General features: G+C 49.5%; 1 protein-coding gene across 1 annotated transcript in view; it reads right to left on the bottom strand.

The window, feature by feature from the left end:
* Nucleotides 1-23134, bottom strand: part of LOC138301833 (homeobox protein 2-like) — a 54435-nt gene extending 31301 nt beyond the window's left edge. The window contains exons 1-2 of the mRNA XM_069242331.1: nt 23056-23134; nt 15727-17155 (exon numbers count right to left, since the gene is read on the bottom strand). Coding sequence (XP_069098432.1) covers nt 15727-17155; nt 23056-23134 — 1508 coding nt within the window. The remainder of the gene's footprint in view (nt 1-15726; nt 17156-23055) is intronic.
* Nucleotides 23135-23601: the final 467 nt, after the last annotated feature.

Raw genomic sequence — 23601 nt, 5'->3', positions numbered from 1 at the left:
GTGGCTGCTGTAGTTACTGCTGTTGTTACTGTTGTAGTTGCAGCTGTTGTTGCTGCTGTTGTTTCTGCTGTGGTGGCAGCTGTTGTTTCTGCTGTGGTGGCAGCTGTTGTGGCTGCTGTTGTGGCAGCTGTTGTTGCTGCTGTTGAGGCTGCTGTAGTTGCTGCTGTTGTTGCTGCTGTTGTAGTTGCTGATGTGGCTGCTGTAGTTGCTGCTGTTGTTCCTGCTGTAGTGGCAGCTGTTGTTGCAAGTGTTGTTTCTGCTGTGGTGGCAGCTGTCGTGGCTGTTGTAGTTGCTGCTGTTGTTGCTGCTGTTGTGGCAGCTGTTGTTTCTGCTGTGGTGGCAGCTGTTGTGGCTGCTGTTGTGGCAGCTGTTGTTTCTGCTGTGGTGGCAGCTGTTGTGGGTGCTGTTGTGGCTGCTGTAGCGGCTGCTGTTGTTGCTGCTGCTGTGGCTACTGTTGTGTCTGCTGTTGTTGCAGATGTTGTTTCTGCTGTGGTGGCAGCTGTTGTGGCTGCTGTTGTGGCTGCAGCAGTTGCTGCTGTTGTGGCTGCTGTTGTGGCAGCTGTTGTGGCTGCTGTTGTTGCTGCTGTAGTTGCTGCTGTAGTTACTGATGTTGTGGTTACTGTTGTGTCTGCTGTTGTTGCAGGTGTTGTTTCTGCTGTGGTGGCAGCTGTCGTGGCTGCTGTTGTTTCAGGTGTTGTTTCTGCTGTGATGGCAGCTGTTGTGGCAGCTGTTGTGGCTGCTGTAGTTACTGCTGTTGTTGCTGCTGTAGTTGCAGCTGTTGTTGCTGCTGTTGTTTCTGCTGTGGTGGCAGCTGTTGTTGCCACCGTGGGGGCAGCTGTTGTAACTGCTGTTGTTTCAGGTGTTGTTTCTGCTGTGGTGGCAGCTGTTGTGGCAGCTGTTGTGGCTGCTGTTGATGCTGCTGTAGTTTCTGGTGTTGTTTCTGCTGTGGTGGCAGCTGTTGTGGCAGCTGTTGTTGCTGCTGTTGTGGCTGCTGTAGTTGCTGCTGTTGTTGCTGCTGTTGTGGCAGCTGTTGTTTCTGCTGTGGTGGCAGCTGTTGAGGCTGCTGTTGTGGCAGCTGTTGTTTCTGCTGTGGTGGCAGCAGTTGTGGGTGCTGTTGTGTCTGCTGTTGTAGTTGCTGATGTGGCTGCTGTAGTTTCTGCTGTTGTTGCTGCAGTAGTGGCAGCTGTTGTTGCAAGTGTTGTTTCTGCTGTGGTGGCAGCTGTTGTGGCTGCTGTTGTTTCAGGTGTTGTTTCTGCTGTGTTGGCAGCTGTTGTGGCAGCTGTTGTTGCTGCTGTTGAGGCTGCTGTAGTTGCTGCTGCTGTGGCTACTGTTGTGTCTGCTGTTGTTGCAGGTGTTGTTTCTGCTGTGGTGGCAGCTGTTGTGGCTGCTGTTGTTTCAGGTGTTGTTTCTGCTGTGTTGGCAGCTGTTGTGGCAGCTGTTGTTGCTGCTGTTGAGGCTGCTGTAGTTGCTGCTGTTGTTGCTGCTGTTGTAGTTGCTGATGTGGCTGCTGTAGTCGCTGCTGTTGTTGCTGCTGTAGTGGCAGCTGTTGTTGCAAGTGTTGTTTCTGCTGTGGTGGCAGCTGTTGTGGCTGCTGTTGTGGCTGCTGTAGTTGCTGCTGTTGTTGCTGCTGTGGCAGCTATTGTTTCTGCTGTGGTGGCAGCTGTTGTGGCTGCTGTTGTGGCAGCTGTTGTGGCTGCTGTTGTTGCTGCTGTAGTTGCTGCTGTAGTTACTGATGTTGTGGTTACTGTTGTGTCTGCTGTTGTTGCAGGTGTTGTTTCTGCTGTGGTGGCAGCTGTTGTGGCTGCTGTTGTTTCAGGTGTTGTTTCTGCTGTGATGGCAGCTGTTGTGGCAGCTGTTGTGGCTGCTGTTGTGGCTGCTGTAGTTACTGCTGTTGTTACTGCTGTAGTTGCAGCTGTTGTTGCTGCTGTTGTTTCTGCTGTGGTGGCAGCTGTTGTTTCTGCTGTGGTGGCAGCTGTTGTTGCCACCGTGGTGGCAGCTGTTGTGGCTGCTGTTGTTTCAGGTGTTGTTTCTGCTGTGGTGGCAGCTGTTATGGCAGCTGTTGTTGCTGCTGTTGTGGCTGCTGTTGATGCTGCTGTAGTTTCCGGTGTTGTTTCTGCTGTGATGGCAGCTGTTGTGGCAGCTGTCGGGGCTGCTGTAGTTGCTGCTGTAGTTGCTGCTGTTGTTGCAGCTGTTGTTGCAGGTGTTGTTTCTGCGGTGGTGACAGCTGTTGTTGCCACCGTGGTGGCAGCTGTTGTGGCTGCTGTTGTATCTAATGTTATAGCTACTGTAGTTGCTGGTAGAAAAAAAAATAAAAGAAATACACATTTAGCAATTTATATCCATCAAATATTAAGTTAAAAAGCACTTTCTGAAGGGAAAGCCCCCAGTACACCGAAGCACAGACCTGGTGGCAACAGCCTGGATATGAAGTGAAATGAGCAAAGCCACCAAGCAGAGTGAGGGGCATGAAGATGGGAGATACACAGCTTACAAGTAGAAGTGAAGTAATAAGGGGCACTAGTGGCTTGGGGCGAAGGCCTGTGTCCAGCTGGAGAGATCATATGCACCAGGTAGAAGTCTTAAATCACTACAGCCTTTAACCAACATTTTTCTACAGGACCACAAACAGGTCCAACCCTATATCTCCATTTTTGTGTCTCACTGGACCTTGATACAGGTAAAATCAGTAGGCATTCAATTATCTCACTAAGTGGTTACAATTTAGGGGTTTTCACACAGACCCTCCTTGTACCTTCCTTCTCTTTTTGCCCCATCATCTCAATCTTTAAAAACGTCATTGTTCTCCGTATTCTTCAACATTCTTGAAAATTAAACAACATTCTAGCTACAGTCTGTGAGAAAGTCCTTTTTGCGCTGATCATCCCAATTTTGCCTGATACTGGTTACAGACTCTGATTGCGCCCTGCGTCCTGCTAACCAGTCCCAGGGCCAGTGCCCTGTTTAAAAAGTTATATGGGAGTTAGGAGTAATTACAATTGGTTTTGACAACCTACTAAGGGGGTCATTCCGACCCTGGCGGTCATGGGACCACGAAAGCACCGCCAACAGGCTGGCGGTGCTTCCAGGGCCATTCTGACCGCGGCGGTAAAGCCGTGGTCAGAAAAGGGGAACCGGCGGTTTCCCGCCGGTTTTCCCCTGGCCCAGCGCAGCGCCGCCATGGGGATTCCGACCCCCTTCCTGCCAGCCTGGTTCTGGCGGTTTACACCGCCAGAACCATGCTGGTGGGAACGGGTGTCGTGGGGCCCCTGGCATGGGCAGTGCAGGGGCCCCCTAACAGGGCCCCATGTAGATTTTCACTGTCTGCTTTGCAGACAGTGAAAATCGCGACGGGTGCCACTACACCCGTCGCACCCCTGCAACTCCGCCGGCTCCATTCGGAGCCGGCTTCCTTGTTGCAGGGTCTTTCCTGCTGGGCCGGCGGGCGCCCTTTTGGCGGTCGCCCGCCGGCCCAGCGGGAAAGTCGAAATGACCCCCACGGTCTTTTGACCGCGGAGCGGTCTTTCGACGGGGGAACTTTGGCGGGCGGCCTCCGCCGCCCGCCAAAGTTTGAATGACCCCCTAAGTCCTTAGTATGTGGAAGGCATGTAGGTTTAGAGGCCCGGTAGATTTAATGCCCTTAAGTTTGCGCTGCTCTGTTGCCTGCTGTCATTTTAAGAGCCAGCCTGCCGAGCCCTTGCGTGCAGACTGCTTTTAAATTAAAACTACATGCAAATGGAATTAAATGTACTCCCGAAATGTTTACATAAAAGTCACCCCTACGTTCCCTCCTAGGTGCCCCAGGGATAGGGTGCTTTACAATTAGAAGCATGGGCCTTATAAAGGAAGTTTTCTCTGCCCTGGTGAGGGGAAAAACGACCAGTTTTGTTTTTCTCATTGTAGTGCATTAGCTCCATAAGGTAACAAGGGAGGACTTTGTTTAACTTTAATAAAGTCTAACCTTTGACTGGAGTGAGCTAAAATAATATTTCAAAGTATGTAAATATTACTTAGAATAAATCCAACAACTTGCCAAGGTCAGAGTTATTATAACTATGGGAGAAAGGAAGTTACAGAACTTGTTTTTCTGATGTGCTTAAATCCAGAGCTAGAGCAACCTCTTCATCTTTGAAAAATCATGGCTCCGGTTCTCTGCATTGGTTTTTTGTCATTTTGTTGTCCTCTTAATCAACAAAATGTGTTCTATTCTTATAAAGTAGTGTTTGATTTTTATTTTTATTTTTACTGCATTGTTGTGTTCTAATACGATACACACCTTTCTCCTATGCTAAGCCTGTCTGCTCTGAGACAGACTGCCAAGGGTTGAGCAGGGATTCATCTATTGACATCTTAAGGGATACTTATTTGTGATTTTAGTGCCAGACATAGTTTGAGCCACTAGCCCCCTCACCCTAGCACCACTCTCAGGTTTACACGACTTGCACAAGTTCTCCGTTCTGCCATTTACTCCAGTGGATTTGATTCAAACCTGTTTTTATATAATACCCACAATTAACGCCTCCCATAATCACACAGCTATCCCTACTGCCCACTCAAACCTGAGTTTATGGTTAATCTACCTACTACCTTTATTTCAGTGCTAGATCACCCCAATATTATCAAAGGGCTTGTTTTTCCAGAAATCCTTCTAGGTTCATTACTGTGGGGGAACCCTGTTGTTGGACAACAATTTACTGAAGTATCTGACACAGTTTTATAAATAAATTCCTTGCTGTCCATTTCTAAGCATACATTGTTTTACCTTCACAATTCTTTCAGCTCCAAACAATAGCTTATCTCATGATGTATGCGGAAGGTCACCCTTGAGACACTTCTGTTACTTGACTAGCATGATTGTTGTGACACTAGTCTGACCACTGGCCACGAGGGATGATTTTAATACTTGAAAAGAGAATCCTTCAATTTTTATCTCATATAAATGTTCTGTTGATTAATGTTGCAGCCTTGAGAAAGCCCAAGGCCTGAGCACATCAAAAGGGCGAAACATGTGCTGTCTGTGGGATGCGCTTTCAACCTCACCTCTTATGGGTCCCAATAGGAGTATTCGTTCAGAACTAGACCACGGAAATTGACCAGATCTGACATCATACACAGCTGTACCATTCGACTCTAGTGCCTCTGAGTATCTATGGTACTTAAGCACGAACACTGTATACATTTATTATTGCTTAAGGTGTAGAGCTTGTTTTACATCATAAGACTAGACATTTTCTGAAAGGACAAATATATAGAAGGGATTGTGGTGTTTTTAATTAATGTCAGCACCCCAGCATTCCTTTGATCTAGTCTGGGCTTGAGTGCATCACACCGCTGGCTACTAAACATAAAGAATGGGCTACCACTAGTCAGAATTGGAGTAGAGGCCTCTTCTCTTTTACCATTAAGGAGGTGGGGGGGCTGGCGCTGCAGGGCCCCGGAGACAGGCTTACACCAGCCTCGTATTAAAGGTCAGGGACCCAGACCTGAGTGTTCCCTTCTTTAGGTGGTGCATGCAACCTCGGATTGAAGATTCTTTCACATAATAAATATTTAGTGGCACTTAGATAACATAAAGCATGTTTTAAAACTGTATTTGGAGACTTCTGATTGGTCTAATTGATTTCTTAATTATGAGAGCATGTGGTGTCTGGGTGGGTGATAGGGAAGCAGGAAGGCACCAATGAGAACACGAGGGTGGTTGATAGGGAAGCAGGAAGGCACCAATGTGAATACGAGGGTGGGTGACAGAGGACCAGGAAGGCACCAATGAGAACACGAGGGTGGGTGATAGAGAACCAGGAAGGTGCCAATGGGAACACAAGGGTGGGTGATAGAGAACCAGGAAGGCACCAATGGGAACACGAGGGTGGGTGATAGAGGAGCAGGAAGGCACCAATGGGAACGCGAGGGTGGATGATGGAGAGTCATGAAGGCACCAATGAGAACACGAGGGTGGGTGAAAGAGAACAGGAAGGCACCAATGAGAGCACGAGGGTAGGTGATAGAGAACAGGAAGGCACCAATGAGTGCACGAGGGTGGGTGATAGAGAACCAGGAAGGCACCAATGGGAACACGAGGGTGGGTGACAGAGAACCAGGAAGGCACCAATGGGAACGCGAGGGTGGGTGACAGAGGAGCAGGAGGGCGCCAATGAGAACACGAAGATGGGTGATAGAGGAGCAGGAAGGGACCAGGATCTGAATGCTGAACACTGAGAAATGAGATGCCTGGTTTGCTACAAGGCACTTGAAACGGAGGGAAGGGGTGCAGTGAACATACATATAGGTGTGTTTGTAAAGACTTTTAAAAATCTGTCTAAAAGTAAAGATGTTAAGAAGTAAAAGTCATGAGAGGCTTGACTTACTGCTGCCCGCAGCTGTTGCATCTGTAGTACTTTGTCCAACTGTGGAGATAAAAAGTCATTATTAGAACATTCAGTTGAATTTTTAGGATGGGGTCGCTGCCATCAATGTTACATTAAGGATGCCATAAGATTCCAGAATCTCACATAGAACAAATATAGAACATGCATTTGCAATGTAACGGGTCTCGCGTTTGCTCCCATTAGAGCTATTAGTGTTGTAAACTCCTCACCGGACTTTTCTTGCCACATACACTAATAAAGAAAAGTCAAGCAGTTTCACATATGCAAGCCGATGGCTGTCATGCCATGTAAAGCGCTCAAATTCTGCCCAGCAAGATCACGCTGCACAGGAAATGAAAAGAAAAAGTAGTCCAGAAACCAGTTGAAAACTCAGAGCCTCCTATGTTTTCAGTAGTTTACTGTGCACTGTAGGAGGGCTAAACACCGGAAAAGGCATGACGTATGCATACCTTTCACAAATGGAGTCAATCGATTTTTTTAAAGGCTACAAACTAATGAAAGTGACGGGCGTGACATGGGTGTGGTTAGATGCCCACATAGAGATCACAACATGGTGTAGAGCGCTTGCGTGCGCTTGACCCTAAAAATGACCCACCCCCATTCAGCAGCAGAGTGGTAGTGGTGAGGTATGCAGCTTATGGCTGAAAATAGGTTAGTAGTGCACGGTGTGGTAACACAGCGGCATTTACAGGCAGCATATTTTCCACTGAAGTGGCCACTACATTTCCACAGACAAACAGTTGAACTGATAAAACTATACAGCATCCCCACCATAATGTCAGGAAATTGGTACCAGTAAATATTTATCATGTGCGCATGACCAAGGAAACTGTGTTTGTCTTGGTCCTGTTAAAATATTTGTTTCCATCATAAATCAGAATTACACAGAGTGTGCTTAATTTGTCCTTTCCTAAATACTTATCTATTTGAAATGTGTGTACAGTTTATTTCCAGATAGTTAAACTGTGCTGGGTTAAAAAAGGCATCTGCAGCCTTTCCTTTGACACTCGCTGTACCCAGCAACCTTCTCACGCACCCCACTCCACAGAAGTCTCTTAATTTCTAGTCAGAGAAAAAAGTAAAAATAAACCTCAATTTTCAAGGAATTGGCGCCATTTTGTGAAGTTACTGCAGCTGGCTGTCCAGTATTTAGTGCATGGCCACCTTGCTGTTCTCCCTCCTTCCAATAGGTGTCGGAGCATGACTTGACTGCAATGACTTCTTGCTTCCACTAGATGGCAGAGAGAGTACTGCAAGAGTTCTCTGCACTACCTCTGGAGGTCAGGGCAAAGCACAGTTGCACGTCTCCATCCTTCCACTAGAGGGCAGAGAGAGTACTGCAAGAGTTCTCTGAGCTACCTCTGGAGGTCAGGGCACAGCACAGTTATAGGTCTCCACCCTTCCTCTAGAGGGCAGAGAGAGTACTGCAAGAGTTCTCTGCGCTACCTCTGGATGTCAGGGCACAGCACAGTTGTAGGTCTCCACCCTTCCTCTAGAGGGCAGAGAGAGTACTGCAAGAGTTCTCTGCGCTAATGTGGATGTCAGGGCACAGCACAGTTGTAGGTCTCTACCCTTCCTCTAGAGGGCAGAGCGAGTACTGCTAGAGTTCTCTGTGCTACCTCTGGATGTCAGGGCACAGCACAGTTGTAGGTCTCCGTCCTTCTTCTAGAGGGCAAAGAGAGTACTGCAAGAGTTCTCTGCACTACCTCTGGAGGTCAGGGCAAAGCACAGTTGCACGTCTCCATCCTTCCACTAGAGGGCAGAGAGAGTACTGCAAGAGTTCTCTGAGCTACCTCTGGAGGTCAGGGCACAGCACAGTTATAGGTCTCCACCCTTCCTCTAGAGGGCAGAGAGAGTACTGCAAGAGTTCTCTGTGCTACCTCTGGATGTCAGGGCACAGCACAGTTGTAGGTCTCCACCCTTCCTCTAGAGGGCAGAGAGAGTACTGCAAGAGTTCTCTGCGCTAACGTGGATGTCAGGGCACAGCACAGTTGTAGGTCTCTACCCTTCCTCTAGAGGGCAGAGCGAGTACTGCTAGAGTTCTCTGTGCTACCTCTGGATGTCAGGGCACAGCACAGTTGTAGGTCTCCGTCCTTCTTCTAGAGGGCAAAGAGAGTACTGCAAGAGTTCTCTGCTCTACCTCTGGATGTCAGGGCACAGCACAGTTGTACGTCTCCATCCTTCCTCTAGAGGGCAGAGAGAGTACTGCTAGAGTTCTCTGTGCTACCTCTGGATGTCAGGGCACAGCACAGTTGTAGGTCTCCGTCCTTCTTCTAGAGGGCAAAGAGAGTACTGCAAGAGTTCTCTGCGCTACCTCTGGATGTCAGGGCACAGCACAGTTGTAGGTGTCTGCCCTTCCTCTAGAGGGCAGAGAGAGTACTGCAAGAGTTCTCTGCGCTACCTCTGGATGTCAGGGCACAGCACAGTTGTAGGTGTCTGCCCTTCCTCTAGAGGGCAGAGAGAGTACTGCAGGAGTTCTCTGCGACACCAACCAGCACTTGCACATTTAGAAATTCCATAAAGAAAGAAAGAACCCCAGCCTTGCAGAAAAACAAATACTTAAAGCAGCCCTTCTCAGGAAGTGCTCCCAGAGTGTAGTAATCTACAGTACCTGACTTTAAAAAACTCCATCCCATGAGTCACTACAAAGGAACTAAAATCCTGCTATTTCAGCACCATTTCCAGATGTAACTGGTGCAGGTACCTGGAAGGAAAGCATTGCGTCAACTGTACAAGCTGCTAAAGGAACTGCTCTGACTATGGCAAGAAGAGCTCCCCTAGTGCAGTCTAAAGTTTCTACGTTGCAGTGCAAAGGTGCAGAACAGAACCTTCTTGTGTTCTGTAAGAACTCAAGTCTGGACCTACTGGTTACAGACGACATTCATCCTAGACCACCGACTACAGATCTTTACTTTGTGTTAAAATGTCAAAGATGCTCCACACATATAAGTGTAAAGATTCCAAAGTAAATCTACATTACACCTTTACACAGTGTTTATATTGTATAATTGTATGCTTTTGGGTAAACAACCTATTGCAGAAGCATGGGAACATTAAGAAAAAAGTTTAAAAAAGTAAACAGCTGTTGTTCCCAGCTGTTTTCTTTTACACTATGGCTGTCATTATGACCGTGGCGGATGGGGGAGAAATGGCGGTAAAACCGCCAACAGGCCAGCGGAAAAAAAAATGGAATTATGACCATGGCGGTTACCGCCATGGTCATCCACCACTTCTCCATTCCGACCGCCAGGGCGGTGACGACCGCTAGACTGGAGACTTCAGTCTCCAGCCCGTGGGCCGTCACCAGACCGCCGGCGGTATCACAACCCTGCATACCGCCATGGATTTCAGGTGGTTTGGAACCGCCATGAAATCCATGGCAGTAGGCACTATCAGTGCCATGGAATTCCTTCCCTGGCACTGATAGGGGTCTCCTCCACCCCTTCCCCCACTCTCCTCCCCAACCCCGAGTCCTCCCCCCACCCCTCCCACCCCCCTGTTACCCCCAAAGGTGGCAGTATCCCCGTCCCCACCCCCACCCCCAAAATGCACATACACACAGCCCCTCCCCATCCCCACCCCCAAAATGCACATACACACACCCCTACACGCACACATACACTACTACAACAGATACCCGCACACATACAAACAGACATGCACACAGACCGACCCACACACATTTCCCATACACACAACACACCCCGCATGCATACACACACCTCCTCTACATACTCAAACGCACACCCCCATGCATGCACACAACACACAACACCCCCACACCCCCTCCCCTAACAGACAATCAACTTAACTTGTCCGTTGATCCTCCTGGAGGGGACGGGATCCATGGGGGCTGCTCCGCCGCCAGCTCCCCATCACCAGAACACCACCACACCGAATCATGGGACGTGATTCGGTGGGCGGTGTTCTGATGACTTGGCGGTGGAGGTGGAGCAGCCTCCACTTCCCCGCTGACCGCCAGTATGGCTGCTGACGGCTCTCCGTCCGGAAAAAGACAGAGGGCTGCCAGCAGTCATAGTACGCTGCGTGGAAAACCACCTGCACAGGCGGTCTTCCGCACAGTGGTACCTCGGCGGTCTTTAAAAAAGACCACCAAGGTCGAAATGAGGGCCTTTGTGTTTAGGGGCATAGTTATACTAGATTTGCACTAAATTAGCGTCATTTTTTATGACGCTAATTCAGCACAAACCTACCTCCATATTTATATTTTGGCGCTAGACCCGTCTAGCGCCTAAGTTATGGAGTTAACATCGTTTTCTGGACGGGAAAACCTACCTTGCGTCAAGGAGATGCAAGGTAGGTGTTCCCGTCCAGAAAAGGATGATATGGCCTTACCGCCATATATATCCCCCCGTGCTAAAATCCAGCAAGGGCGGATAGGGGCCTTAAATAATGGCGCCAAGCTTGCTTAGCGCCATTATTTGAGGCCTGGGTATCGGCAGGCGTTAGGGGACCCTAGGCATATTTCCTTGGTCAGAGACCATGGAAAGAGCCCACAGGTGCCCTTCCCTGGCCCTCAGGGACACCCCCCCACACCAGAGAGATACCACAGGATGGGGGATCCATCCCAGGTAAGTCCCAGTAAGTATTTTTTTTTATTATTTTTTCACGCTCTGGGGCCCTGACTTGGGGCCCCCACAAAAGGCACGTGCCCCAACGGCTATGCCTAGGGGACATTTGTCCCCTGGGCATGGCCATTGGGGCGGTGGGCAAGGCTATGGGGGTCATTCTAACCCTGGCGGTAAAAACCGCCAGGGCGAATGACCGCGGTAGCACCGCCAACAGGCTGGCGGTGCACCGCTGGGCATTCTGACTGCGGCGGTTCAGCAGCGGCCAGAAACGGAAAGTCGGCGGTGTACCGCCGACTTTCCGCTGCCCTTGAGAATCCTCCATGGCGGCGGAGCGCGCTCCACCGCCATGGGGATTCTGACACCCCCTACCGCCATCCTGTTCCTGGCAGGTCTCCCGCCAGGAACAGGATGGCGGTAGGGGGTGCCGCGGGGCCCCTGGGGGCCCCTGCAGTGCCCATGCCAATGGCATGGGCACTGCAGGGGCCCCCGTAAGAGGGCCCCACCTTGTATTTCAGTGTCTGCTTTGCAGACACTGAAATACGCGACGGGAGCCACTGCACCCGTCGCACCTTCCCACTCCGCCGGCTCAATCCTGAGCCAGCGTCCTTGTGGGAAGGCTGTTTCCCACTGGGCTGGCGGGCGGCCTTTTGGCGGTCGCCCGCCAGCCCAGTGGGAAACCCAGAATGACCGCTGCGGTCTTTCGTCCGCGGTACGGTCTTCTGGCGGTTCCCGCTTGGCGGGCGGCTTCCGCCGCCCGCCAACATCAGAATCACCCCCTATGACCTTTACTAAGACAGGAGCCATGTCCATGGGGGTTGTGCATCAGAAAATGGCGTTACTCTTCTCAGAGGCAATTTTTTGGCTTCTAAACAGTGTAGCGCCATAATCCGGCGCACAACCTCCAGTTCCCCCTACGCTTCCCACACCCAGTTAGCGTCATTCATAATGCCAGCGCTATACTTCTACACGCAAAACCTCGCAGTTTTGCGTGTAAAAGTATAAATATGGGACTTCGTATGAAAGAAATCGTTCTGTGCAAAATGGTCTGAAGACACATTTAGCACTAAACTTTAGAGGAAAGTGACAGACTGGCCTTTTGCTTTAAATGCCGGTAATTTTGTATTGCAACACAAAATGAAATTGGTGTCTGACAGAGTGTTCAATCATACTGTCCGTTATTTAAGTGACGATATTGATAACTGCACTCTTTGACTGGGCTGACATCAAACTTCCAAACCACAAAAGTGACAGGTTTAGCTGTAACCAGCTCAAAGGCGCTCATTGTATCCACCCTGGAAGGATGAGAGGCTAAGTTTAATTGTCCGCACTAACAGCTGTCGCTGGCTATTAAAGTACCTCTCTCTAGCTGGAGGTGTGAAGACGTAGAACCAGCAGAAGGATGATGCCGGCTAAGGGGACGTTTGATCCTAGTCCACCCCGGGCCATGACCCCAGAATCCGCACTCCACAAATAGCTCCACAAATATCCTCAATGAAGTAGAGGGTTTGGTGCGACCTTTGTAATCGCATATGTGTCAGTGTGTACACACAGCAGTGATCATCCCCGACACACCCGCATTGTCTCATGGGAGTGGCTCTCAGTGGTGGCGCAGACTTCAGTCACTCATTGTCTGAAAACTCAATTATTGAAATTGACAGCACCAAAATAGACGCTTTGGGATGTGATGAATGAGTGAATAAATGCTGTCTGAAACTGGAATGTTGTGAGTCAGCGGGACCCGAAGTCAGGTGAAACGTGCGGCTCATCTCTGGCAGGAGTCTTCGAAGACATTGAATCACATGGAGTTAAGTGATCTTTTAATAACTCACATGTTATCATAAAGAGGCACTTCAGTTTCAGATGTCCGTTAACACAATTACACAACTGTTTAACAACGAATCACCGTGTCAACGAAAAACAAAATGTAAGACAAACTCTAGATTCAGCCTGTGCATTAATCACCTGAACAACCAGTCCTGACACAACTTCCCACCAATGCAGAATAAAAGTCAGGTTACACTTAGGTTATTTTCTTTCCAGAAAACTATCAACAATAAAAAGAAATATTTCAGATGCAAGCAATTTACAACAAAACATGTTTCTAGTTGAAATTGGTCAGTCATAAAAATCTATTTTAAAGCATACAATTAACACTTCCAGGTAAATACAATTACCAACAAAACATCCTTCCAGATTCAACGCTAGACAATAAAATGCAATTCCAGATGCAGTCAACTGTAAATAGTTTCTGTATAGGAGGGTCCTACCATAAAATCATTCCAGAAACACACTTTGACAACACAATGGGGGTTATTCTAACTTTGGAGGAGGTGTTAATCCGTCCCAAAAGTGACGGAAAAGTGACGGATTTACCACCAGCCGTATTACGAGTTCATTATATCCTATGGAACTCGTAATACGGCTGGTAGTATATCCGTCACTTTACCGTCACTTTTGGGACGGATTAACACCTCCTCCAAAGTTAGAATAACCCCCAATATATTGTCCATACGCTGAGAAGCAACACAACACCATCCCCGAAGCAATTGCTCAACCATAAAAATCATTACAGAGACTATTTGTCAAACCAGTGTTTGAATAATAGTGAAACATCACAGTTTATTCAGTGTATAATAAAATGCAATTCCATTTACAACTGTTATATCATTAAAGAACCGAACTACATAAACTAATCAACAATAATCACCATTCCAGACACAGATGTTGTTCAATGATACATCATTCCATGAAATTGTTTCAGTAATAAAACTCCATATTTAACTCAACAATAAATGTCTTTCCAGATGTGTTCAGCAATAAAACACCACCAACAACGAACAATGAGAAACCTTCTGCAAAGAACCATTAATCAATTCTAGATACAACAAAAGGGAATTCCAGACACTACCATCAACAATATACAAATGATTCTAGAAAGAAACAAGAAACAACACAACTCGTTTTGGATAAATCCAGTTACTAAAACCCATTATCTGTACACCTTGACACCAATACAATGTTTTGCAGATACGGCTTTTCCACAATCTAACACCGCTCTAGTCCAACTGTTTTATAATAAACACTGTCTCAGATACAGTCATTTGAAGCATTACTGTGAACAAAGCTATACATCCCTAAATCACTATTCCAAACGGAACTATTCAGTATTAAAACAACAGTCAATTTTCAGTTGTTCCAAAATAAAACACTTTTGCAGACTGAACTGTTCAACAACAAAATACAATTCTAGGTTATGAATGAAATTAAACAGCAACCCAGATCTGGTTTACCTATGATGCATGTTTAAAGACACAGCTTTTCAATCATAAAATCCATTCCAGATGTGTACATTAAAACACTACTATGGGCCTCATTATGACCCTGGCGGGCGGCGGAGGCCGCCCGCCAGGATCCCGCCCTCCAAATTACCGCGCCGTGGTCAAAAGACCGCGGCGGGTATTACGAGTTTTCCCCTGGGCTGGCGGGCGGTTCCAGTTAAACCGCCCGCCAGCCCAGGGGGAAAACGACCTTCCCACGAGGATGCCGGCTCGTAATCGAGCCGGCGGAGTGGGAAGGTGCGACGGGTGCTACTGCACCCGTCGCGTATTTCACTGTCTGCAAGGCAGACAGTGAAATACATTTTGGGGCCCTCTTACGGGGGCCCCTGCCGTGCCCATGCCATTGGCATGGGCACGGCAGGGGCCCCCAGGGGCCCCGCGACCCCCCCTACCACCATCCTGTTCATGGCGGCTTTCCCGCCATGAACTGGATGGCGGTAGGGGGGGTCAGAATCCTCATGGCTGCGGAGCGCGCTCCGCAGCCATGGAGGATTCCAATGAGCAGCGGAAAGTCAGCGGGAGACCGCTGACTTTCCGCTTCTGACCGCGGCTGAACCGCCGCGGTCAGAATGCTCATTGGAGCACCACCAGCCTGTCGGCGGTGCTCCCGTGGTCGGTGGCCCTGGCGGCCACCGGCCGCCAGGGTCAGAATGACCCTCTATATGTACAACCAATGAAAAGGAGCCATCACTTCACATATTCTGTACAAGTGCACACAGCTGTGCAATATTGAGACACCATTCAAGTCTCAGAGCTTTCACAATGTGTTCCAGGTGCAACTGTTAACAATAAGAAGCTGCTCCAGGGTCCAAAGTCCAGCAGTGAGGCACATTCCCACATGCAGCCATTCAAGATGAACTGTGCTTTAGCTATATCTGTCCAACAATAAAGTAACATTCTAGATACAACCTGTCAACAGTAAGATGCCATTCTGAGCTTGGCTGTTCATCATTCCAGATGCAGTCATAAGATAATAAAAGGCGGATACAACTATTCAATAAGAAGACGCCGCTCCTCCAACGACTGGTCCTCAGCCCAGCTTAACATAAAACAAACCTTTACTAAACATCTCTAGCACAGCCATTGAACTGTGCAATGCAGATTCACATCCTGCTTTGAATCTCACATTCAATGATGTAACCGTCATTCCTGCCATTGTTTGACCCTCTGAGTGCACTCACACGAGTTCTCACCTCTTCTCCCTGACACAATCTCACTGAGGTCCTGGATTCTCTGAGACGTCACTTGGACCTTCCCCTCCTGCCACGTGCACGGTTCCCACAAGCAACTTTCACCCTTGTCCCGTGAGGATTAGTTGGAGTCCCTCCAGTGAGTCTCTTTGATTGAATGACTTCCATGAACACTCCTCCACTCCTGAGTGCCCACGCAGGACCTGGCGTCACACTCCCATACTGCCCTTCACCATAGGTCACCAGGCGCCACGCAGGACCTGGCGTCACACTCCCATACTGCCCTTCACCGTAGGTCACCAGGCGCCACGCAGGACCTGGCGTCACACTCCCATACTGCCCTTCACCGTAGGTCACCAGGCACCACGCAGGACCTGGCGTCACACTCCCATACTGCCCTTCACCGTAGGTCACCAGGCGCCACGCAGGACCTGGCGTCACACTCCCATACTGCCCTTCACCGTAGGTCACCAGGTGCCACCCAGGACCTGGCGTCACACTCCCATACTGCCCTTCACCATAGGTCACCAGGTGCCACGCAGGACCTGGCGTCACACTCCCATACTGCCCCTCACCATAGGTCACAAGGCGCCACGCATGACCTGGCGTCACACTCCCATACTGCCCTTCACCGTAGGTCACCAGGCGCCACCCAGGACCTGGCGTCACACTCCCATACTGCCCTTCACCATAGGTCACCAGGCGCCACGCAGGACCTGGCGTCACACCCCTATACTGCCCTTCACCGTAGGTCACAAGGCGCCACGCAGGACCTGGCGTCACACTCCCATACTGCCCCTCACCATAGGTCACCAGGCGCCACGCAGGACCTGGCGTCACACTCCCATACTGCCCTTCCCCATAGGTCACCAGGCGCCACGCAGGACCTGGCGTCACACCCCTATACTGCCCTTCACCGTAGGTCACCAGGTGCCACGCAGGACCTGGCGTCACACTCCCATACTGCCCTTCACCGTAGGTCACCAGGCGCCACGCAGGACCTGGCGTCACACTCCCATACTGCCCTTCACCATAGGTCACCAGGCGCCACGCAGGACCTGGCGTCACACCCCTATACTGCCCTTCACCGTAGGTCACCAGGTGCCACTCAGGACCTGGCGTCACACCCCCGTACTGCCCTTCACCGTAGGTCACCAGGTGCCACGCAGGACCTGGCGTCACACCCCCATACTGCCCCTCACCATAGGTCACCAGGCGCCACGCAGGACCTGGCGTCACACTCCCATACTGCCCGTCACCATAGGTCACCAGGCACCACTCAGGACCTGGCGTCACACCCCCATACTGCCCCTCACCATAGGTCACAAGGTGCCACGCAGGACCTGGCGTCACACTCCCATACTGCCCTTCACCGTAGGTCACCAGGTGCCACGCAGGACCTGGCGTCACACTCCCATACTGCCCTTCACAGTAGGTCACCAGGTGCCACGCAGGACCTGGCGTCACACCCCTATACTGCCCCTCACCGTAGGTCACAAGGCGCCACGCAGGACCTGGCGTCACACTCCCATACTGCCCTTCACCGTAGGTCACCAGGCGCCACGCAGGACCTGGCGTCACACTCCCATACTGCCCTTCACCGTAGGTCACCAGGCGCCACGCAGGACCTGGCGTCACACTCCCATACTGCCCTTCAGCATAGGTCACCAGGCGCCACGCAGGACCTGGCGTCACACTCCCGTACTGCCCCTCACCATAGGTCACCAGGTGTCACGCAGGACCTGGCGTCACACCCCCGTACTGCCCCTCAGCATAGGTCACCAGGCGCCACGCAGGACCTGGCGTCACACCCCTGTACTGCCCCTCACCGTAGGTCACCAGGTGCCACGCAGGACCTGGCGTCACACTCCCATACTGCCCTTCACCGTAGGTCACCAGGCGCCACGCAGGACCGGGCGTCACACTCCCATACTGCCCCTCACCATAGGTCACCAGGTGCCACGCAGGACCTGGCGTCACACCCCCGTACTGCCCCTCACCATAGGTCACAAGGTGCCACGCAGGACCTGGCGTCACACCCCCGTACTGCCCCTCACCATAGGTCACCAGGTGCCACGCAGGACCTGGCGTCACATCCCCGTACTGCCCCTCACCATAGGTCACAAGGTGCCACGCAGGACCTGGCGTCACATCCCCGTACTGCCCCTCACCATAGGTCACCAGGTGCCATGCAGGACCTGGCGTCACACCCCCATACTGCCCCTCACCATAGGTCACAAGGTGCCACGCAGGACCTGGCGTCACACCCCCATACTGCCCCTCACCATAGGTCACCAGGTGTCCCGTGAGGATTAGTTGGAGTCCCTCCAGTGAGTCTCTTTGATTGAATGACTTCCATGAACACTCCTCCACTCCTGAGTGCCCACGCAGGACCTGGCGTCACACCCCCATACTGCCCCTCACCATAGGTCACCAGGTGCCATTCTTCCCCGAGGACATTAAGGCCCATATTCATACTTCTTTTGGTGCCTCATTTGCGCCGCTTTTGACAGAAAACAGGCGCAAAGGTACAAAATCCAATTGTATTTTGTAAGTTTGCGCCTCTTTTGCGTAAAAAACAATGACGCAAACGCAGTGCAAGAAGAGTATAAATGGGGGCCTCAGTCATGAAAAGGTCTTCATGTGCCACTGGAGCCGTCACTCAGGACACCGCTCCCCGAAGCATCCGTTAGCGTTCTTTGGTGTCTTCATTACAAACCTGGGACCAGCAGCAAAGCTCTGACACGAAGCAGCTGAAACTATTGTTAATCTTAAACACCTAATCTCAGTCTTGACCATGAGTTGCCTTTATGCCCTCTTCACAAGGAATACGAATTATTCAATGTGATTGTGATGGTAACTTTGGTGGAGGGCTTCCATTGTTGGACTGGAGGGCTTGCATTGATGGACTGGACGGCTTGCACTGTTGGACTGGAGGGCTTGCACTGCTGGACTGGAGGACTTGCATTGTTGGAATGGAGGCCTTGCAGTGCTGGACTGTAGGGCTTGCATTGTTGGACTGGAGGGCTTGCATTGCTGGACTGGAGGGCTTGCAGTGTTGGACTTGAGGGCTTGCAGTGTTTGACTGTGGGGTTTGCATTGCTGGACTGGAGGACTTGCAGTGTTGGACTGGATGGCTTGTAGTGTTGGACTTGAGGGTTTGCATTGTTGGACTGGATGGCTTGCAGTGGTGGACTTGAGGGCTTGCAGTGTTGGACTGGAGGGCTTGCATTGTTGGGATGGTGCGCTTGCAGTGTTGGACTTGAGGGCTTGCATTGTTGGACTGGAGGGCTTTCATTGATGGACTAGAGGCCTTGCATTGCAGGACTGGAGGACTTGCAGTGTTGGACTGGATGGCTTGCAGTGTTGGACTTGAGGGTTTGCATTGTTGGACTGGATGGCTTGCAGTGTTGGACTGGAGGGCTTGCATTGTTGGACTGGGGGGCTTTCATTGATGGACTGGAGGGCTTGCAGTGTTGGACTTGAGGGCTTGCAGTGTTGGACTGGAGGGCTTGTATTGTTGGACTGGATAGCTTGCAGTGTTGGACTTGAGGGCTTGCATTGTTGGACTTGAGGGCTTGCATTGTTGGACTGGAGGGCTTTCATTGATGGACTGGAGGGCTTGCAGTGTTGGACTTTAGGGCTTGCAGTGTTGGAATGGAGGGCTTGCATTGTTGGGATGGTGCGCTTGCAGTGTTGGACTTGAGGGCTTGCATTGTTTGACTGGAGGGCTTGCACTGTTGGGCAGGAGGGCTTTCCTTGATGGACTGGAGGGCTTGCAGTGTTGGACTGGATGGCTTGCAGTGTTGGACTGGCATATCTGGCATGCTGGCACTCTGGCAGTGCTTCAGTGTCCAACAGGCCAGCCCTACATTGAAGGCTTGCACTTTCTGCAAAATCTTGCTTCATTGCAAAGGCTTCCTGTTGACCCAGACTCCTCTTTCTAATGAAAGAACCTGGAAATTAAACTGTCAAACTCTCCCCATCAGATTATCTGTAATTTAACACCTCCTTCCACAATGATGGAACAATTAATGAGCCAGCTAATCTTGTTTTACTGCAATGTGTTCCTATGTTATTTTCCTCTTCTCGTGGGCCGTCCATGTAACAGAGCTGCCAACCTGGGCACCTTTATCACAGTGTGCAACTAGATTGTCCAACAGTGTTTGAAACCTACATATTAAACTTTTCATTCTTGATTCATTTATTTCTAAAAATAATTTCTTCTCCTCAATTTCCCAATCCACGTTGATTTGTATGACTGATTTTATACACTTTCTATCCTGTGATTTGCAAAAGGCAAAACATTTGATGAAAGGTGAAAAGGATATAATATTGACATCATCATCTTAGCACTAAACGGCTGTTAGAAATGGGGCCTTGGGTTGGCAGTCAGGTTACCGCCTGTCCAAGCAAGGACCCTCACTCTAGTCAGGGCAAAGGAGAACCACCCCCAGTAACCCCCACCCACCCCCTTGGTAGCTTGGCACGAGCAGGCAGGCTTAAATTCAGAAGCAAGGTGTAAAGTATTTGTACCAACACACAGTAACCCAGTGAACCCACTACAAAATGACACAACACAGGTTTAGAAACATAGGTAGTATTTATCCAATTGTATTTTGTAAGTTTGCGCCACTTTTGCGTAAAAAAACTGACGCAAACCCAGCGCCAAAAAAGTATAAATGGGGGCCTCAGTCATTAAAAGGTCTTCATGTGCCACTGGAGCCGTCACTCAGGACACTGCTCCCCGAAGCATCCGTTGGCGTTCTTTGGTGTCTTCATTGCAAACCTGGGACCAGCAGCAAAGCTCTGACATGAAGCAGCTGAAACTATTGTTAATCTTAAGCACCTAATCTCAGTCTTGACCATGAGTTGCCTTTATGTCCTCTTCACAAGGAATACGAATTATTCAATGTGATTGTGATGGTAACTTTGGTGGACGGCTTCCATTGTTGGACTGGAGGGCTTGCATTGATGGACTGGAGGGCTTGCAGTTTTGGACTTGAGAGCTTGCACACTGTTATTGCAAAAAAGTACCTGGGCAGCGTCAAATACAGCTGCACAGGTGAGTGTGCGTCGGAAAAGGCCAGCGATGCATCGATTTCTCACTCACAAGTAAGAACGTGCATTGTTCCTCCTTCAGTCGGGTCGGCATGCGTTGTTTCTTCTCTCCCACAAGAGAGCGATGCATTGATCCGGATGGGCACCTAGGGTCCGGGCAGGCTTTGCGTTGATTTTCCGCGCCCAGCGATGTTGTGTTGAAATCCGGGCGCACAGTGTCCAGAAACCGCACTGCGTGGAGGCTTGCGTCATTAACAGCAGCCGCTGCTGCAAGTAGTTTCTCCAGCCGCATTGTGTCGTTCTCCCAGTCGCAATGCAGGTGGAGCATCGATTTTAGTCGCGAGGCCAGCAGCACGTCATTTAGCAGCAGTGAGGCAGGTGGTGCATCAAGAGTTCCCCCGCACAGCGTTCTTTGCGTGGATGTCTGTCCTTCTTATACCCCTTTCTGCCTTTGAAGTAGGCATACTTCAAAGAGAAGTCTCTGTTGTTTTCAAGATGCTGGCTTGCACAGGCAAAGCCCCAGTCACACACCGTGGGGTTGGAGACTGCATTGTGTGAGGGCAGGCACAGCTCTTTCAGATGTAGGTGACCACTCCTCCCCTCAGCCCAGATGGCTGATCAGGATATACAGGCTACACCCCTGCTCCCTTTGTGTCACTGTCTAGAGGAGAGGTGCAAACAGCCCAACTGTCAAACTGACCCAGACAGGGAATCCACAAATGGGGTAGAGTCACAGAATGGTTTAAGCAAGAAAATGCCTACTTTCTAAAAATGACATTTTCAAAGACACAATCTAAAAACCAACTTTACTAAAAGATGTAATTTTAAATTGTGAGTTCAGAGACCCTAAACTCCACATTTCTATCTGCTCCCAAAGGGAATCTGCTCTTTAATCACATTTGAAGGCAGTTCACATGTTAACCTATGAGCGAGATAGGCCTAGCAACAGTAAAAACAGAATTTGGCGGTATTTCACTGTCAGGACATGTAAAATACATAAGTACATGTTCCACCTGTAACATACACTGCACCCTGCCCATGGGGCTACCTATGGCCTACCTTAGGGGTGACTTACATGTATAATAAAGGAAGGTTTAGGACTGGCAAGTGGGTACACTTGCCAAGTCGAATTGACAGTTTAAAACTGCACACACAGACACTGCAGTGACAGGTCTGAGACATGATTACAGAGCTACTTATGTGGGTGGCACAACCAGTGCTGCAGGCCCACTAGTAGCATTTGATTTACAGTCCCTGGGCATCTCTAGTGCACTTTACTAGGGACTTACCAGTAAATCAAATATGCCAATTATGGAAATCCAATCAACAGTACAATTTACACAGAGAACACATGCACTTTAGCCCTGGTAAGCAGTGGTAAAGTGCCCAGAGTTCTAAAGCCAACAAAAACAGGTCAGGAAAAATAGTCATAAAAATAGGAGGAAGGAGGCAAAAAGATTGAGGATGACCCTGCAAAAAGGGCCAGGTCCAACAACGGCATGATAAGTATGCATGCAACGTGAAGAATGGATGCTATATCTTGCGCTGTCATGATTTTAAGGCCACCATAACTCACTATAGCAAGCACCTCTAAAGCTAGTTTCTAAGCGTTACATAGAAGTGTGAGGGTATTGGCCCATGGTCACAACCCTAGCGTCCTTAGGGATGCTACAAGATTCTCTAGAAGGTAGATGCTTAATAAGAAAGCTTCATATAGAAAATCTCGGATCAACGCTCCGAACAAGTGATCTAGGCAACTCTTAAAGTTTGAATTATTAACTACTGATCCTACACCTTCCTTTAAAGATCCGTATACAAAATAAGAACTTTCATGAGAAAGTTAAATGCATTGATCTCTCTTTCTCTTTGCTTCCTAATCTACCAAACACCTGTGCAGCCAAACAAATGAAATCTATAGTGACATTTAAATGAATCTGATGGCTTGCTGAAACCATTGGAAAGGTAAAATCCTGAAATAATTTCACAGACCCAACTCTGGCAGATACCACTAAAGACCAGGACTAGTAATGAGTATCATGTGGAAAGAGGTGCAATCCTGACTCCTGTGAGACGGGCCCCACTTGTCTCTTGCATCTGCCCACAACTGCTGGTTATTTAACCGAGAAATGTTCATGAAAACATGTCTCTGTTTCTTTCATGGACACTGCCAGTGTGCAGGTCAGTCCACTCAACCTCTCCACCAGGCTCCTGGTGGCATCCACAGAACATGCCGCCTGTGGGTGGATGCCTGGATTGAGAGGGAGGGTTGCTGGTTCCACAGTCCAGGTCTGGATTCCTGCTTTGCTATTGCCATGAAGTTTCCAAGTTGCCAGCAAAGTATACAAGGTAAGTACAAAAAATCTAGTGAGTGAATATGTTTGTGAGTGATTGTGAGTTAAAGCCTAAGTTTAATTGTCAAGATTAACAGTCGTTGCTGGCTAGTAATGTACTGCTCTAACTGCAAGTGCGCATTAATAGTTAAGGTTCTTACCTGCCGTGTGGAGACGTAGAGCCAGCAGCAGGAAGATGCCCACTAGGGGGACCTTAGAGCCTGGTCCTCCCCGGGCCATGGCTCCTGAATCCCTTCCTTGGCTCCCTCAGAATCCTCTCTCCACCAACAGCTGGACCAGAGATGCATGCACAAGTCAGTGGGGTGAGTGGTATCAGCTTTATATATGTATATATATATATATGTATGGGCACACACCAAGCGATCATCCCCGACACACCCGCATTGTGTCTGAAATGATGGGAGTGGCTCTCAGTGCTGGCACAGAGTTAAGTCACTCATTTTCTGAAAACTCAATTATTGAAATTGACAGCACCAAAATAGAAGCTTTGAGATGTGATGATTGAGTGAAAAAATGTTGTTTGAAACTGGAATGTTGTGAGTCAGAGGGACTTGAAGTCGCATAGAATGTGGGAATCACGTGAAACGCAGGCTTCTGAAAACAGAAGAATATTAGGACTTCCACCTACAGTTGATTCAGAAAAAAACAGGTCTAGCCGTCTGCAAAAACACCTTTACAGAAAACTA

The sequence above is a fragment of the Pleurodeles waltl genome, chromosome 6 (genome assembly GCF_031143425.1).
Source record: "Pleurodeles waltl isolate 20211129_DDA chromosome 6, aPleWal1.hap1.20221129, whole genome shotgun sequence".
Lineage (NCBI taxonomy): Eukaryota > Metazoa > Chordata > Amphibia > Caudata > Salamandridae > Pleurodeles > Pleurodeles waltl.
This window is presented reverse-complemented; position numbering and strand designations above follow the sequence as displayed.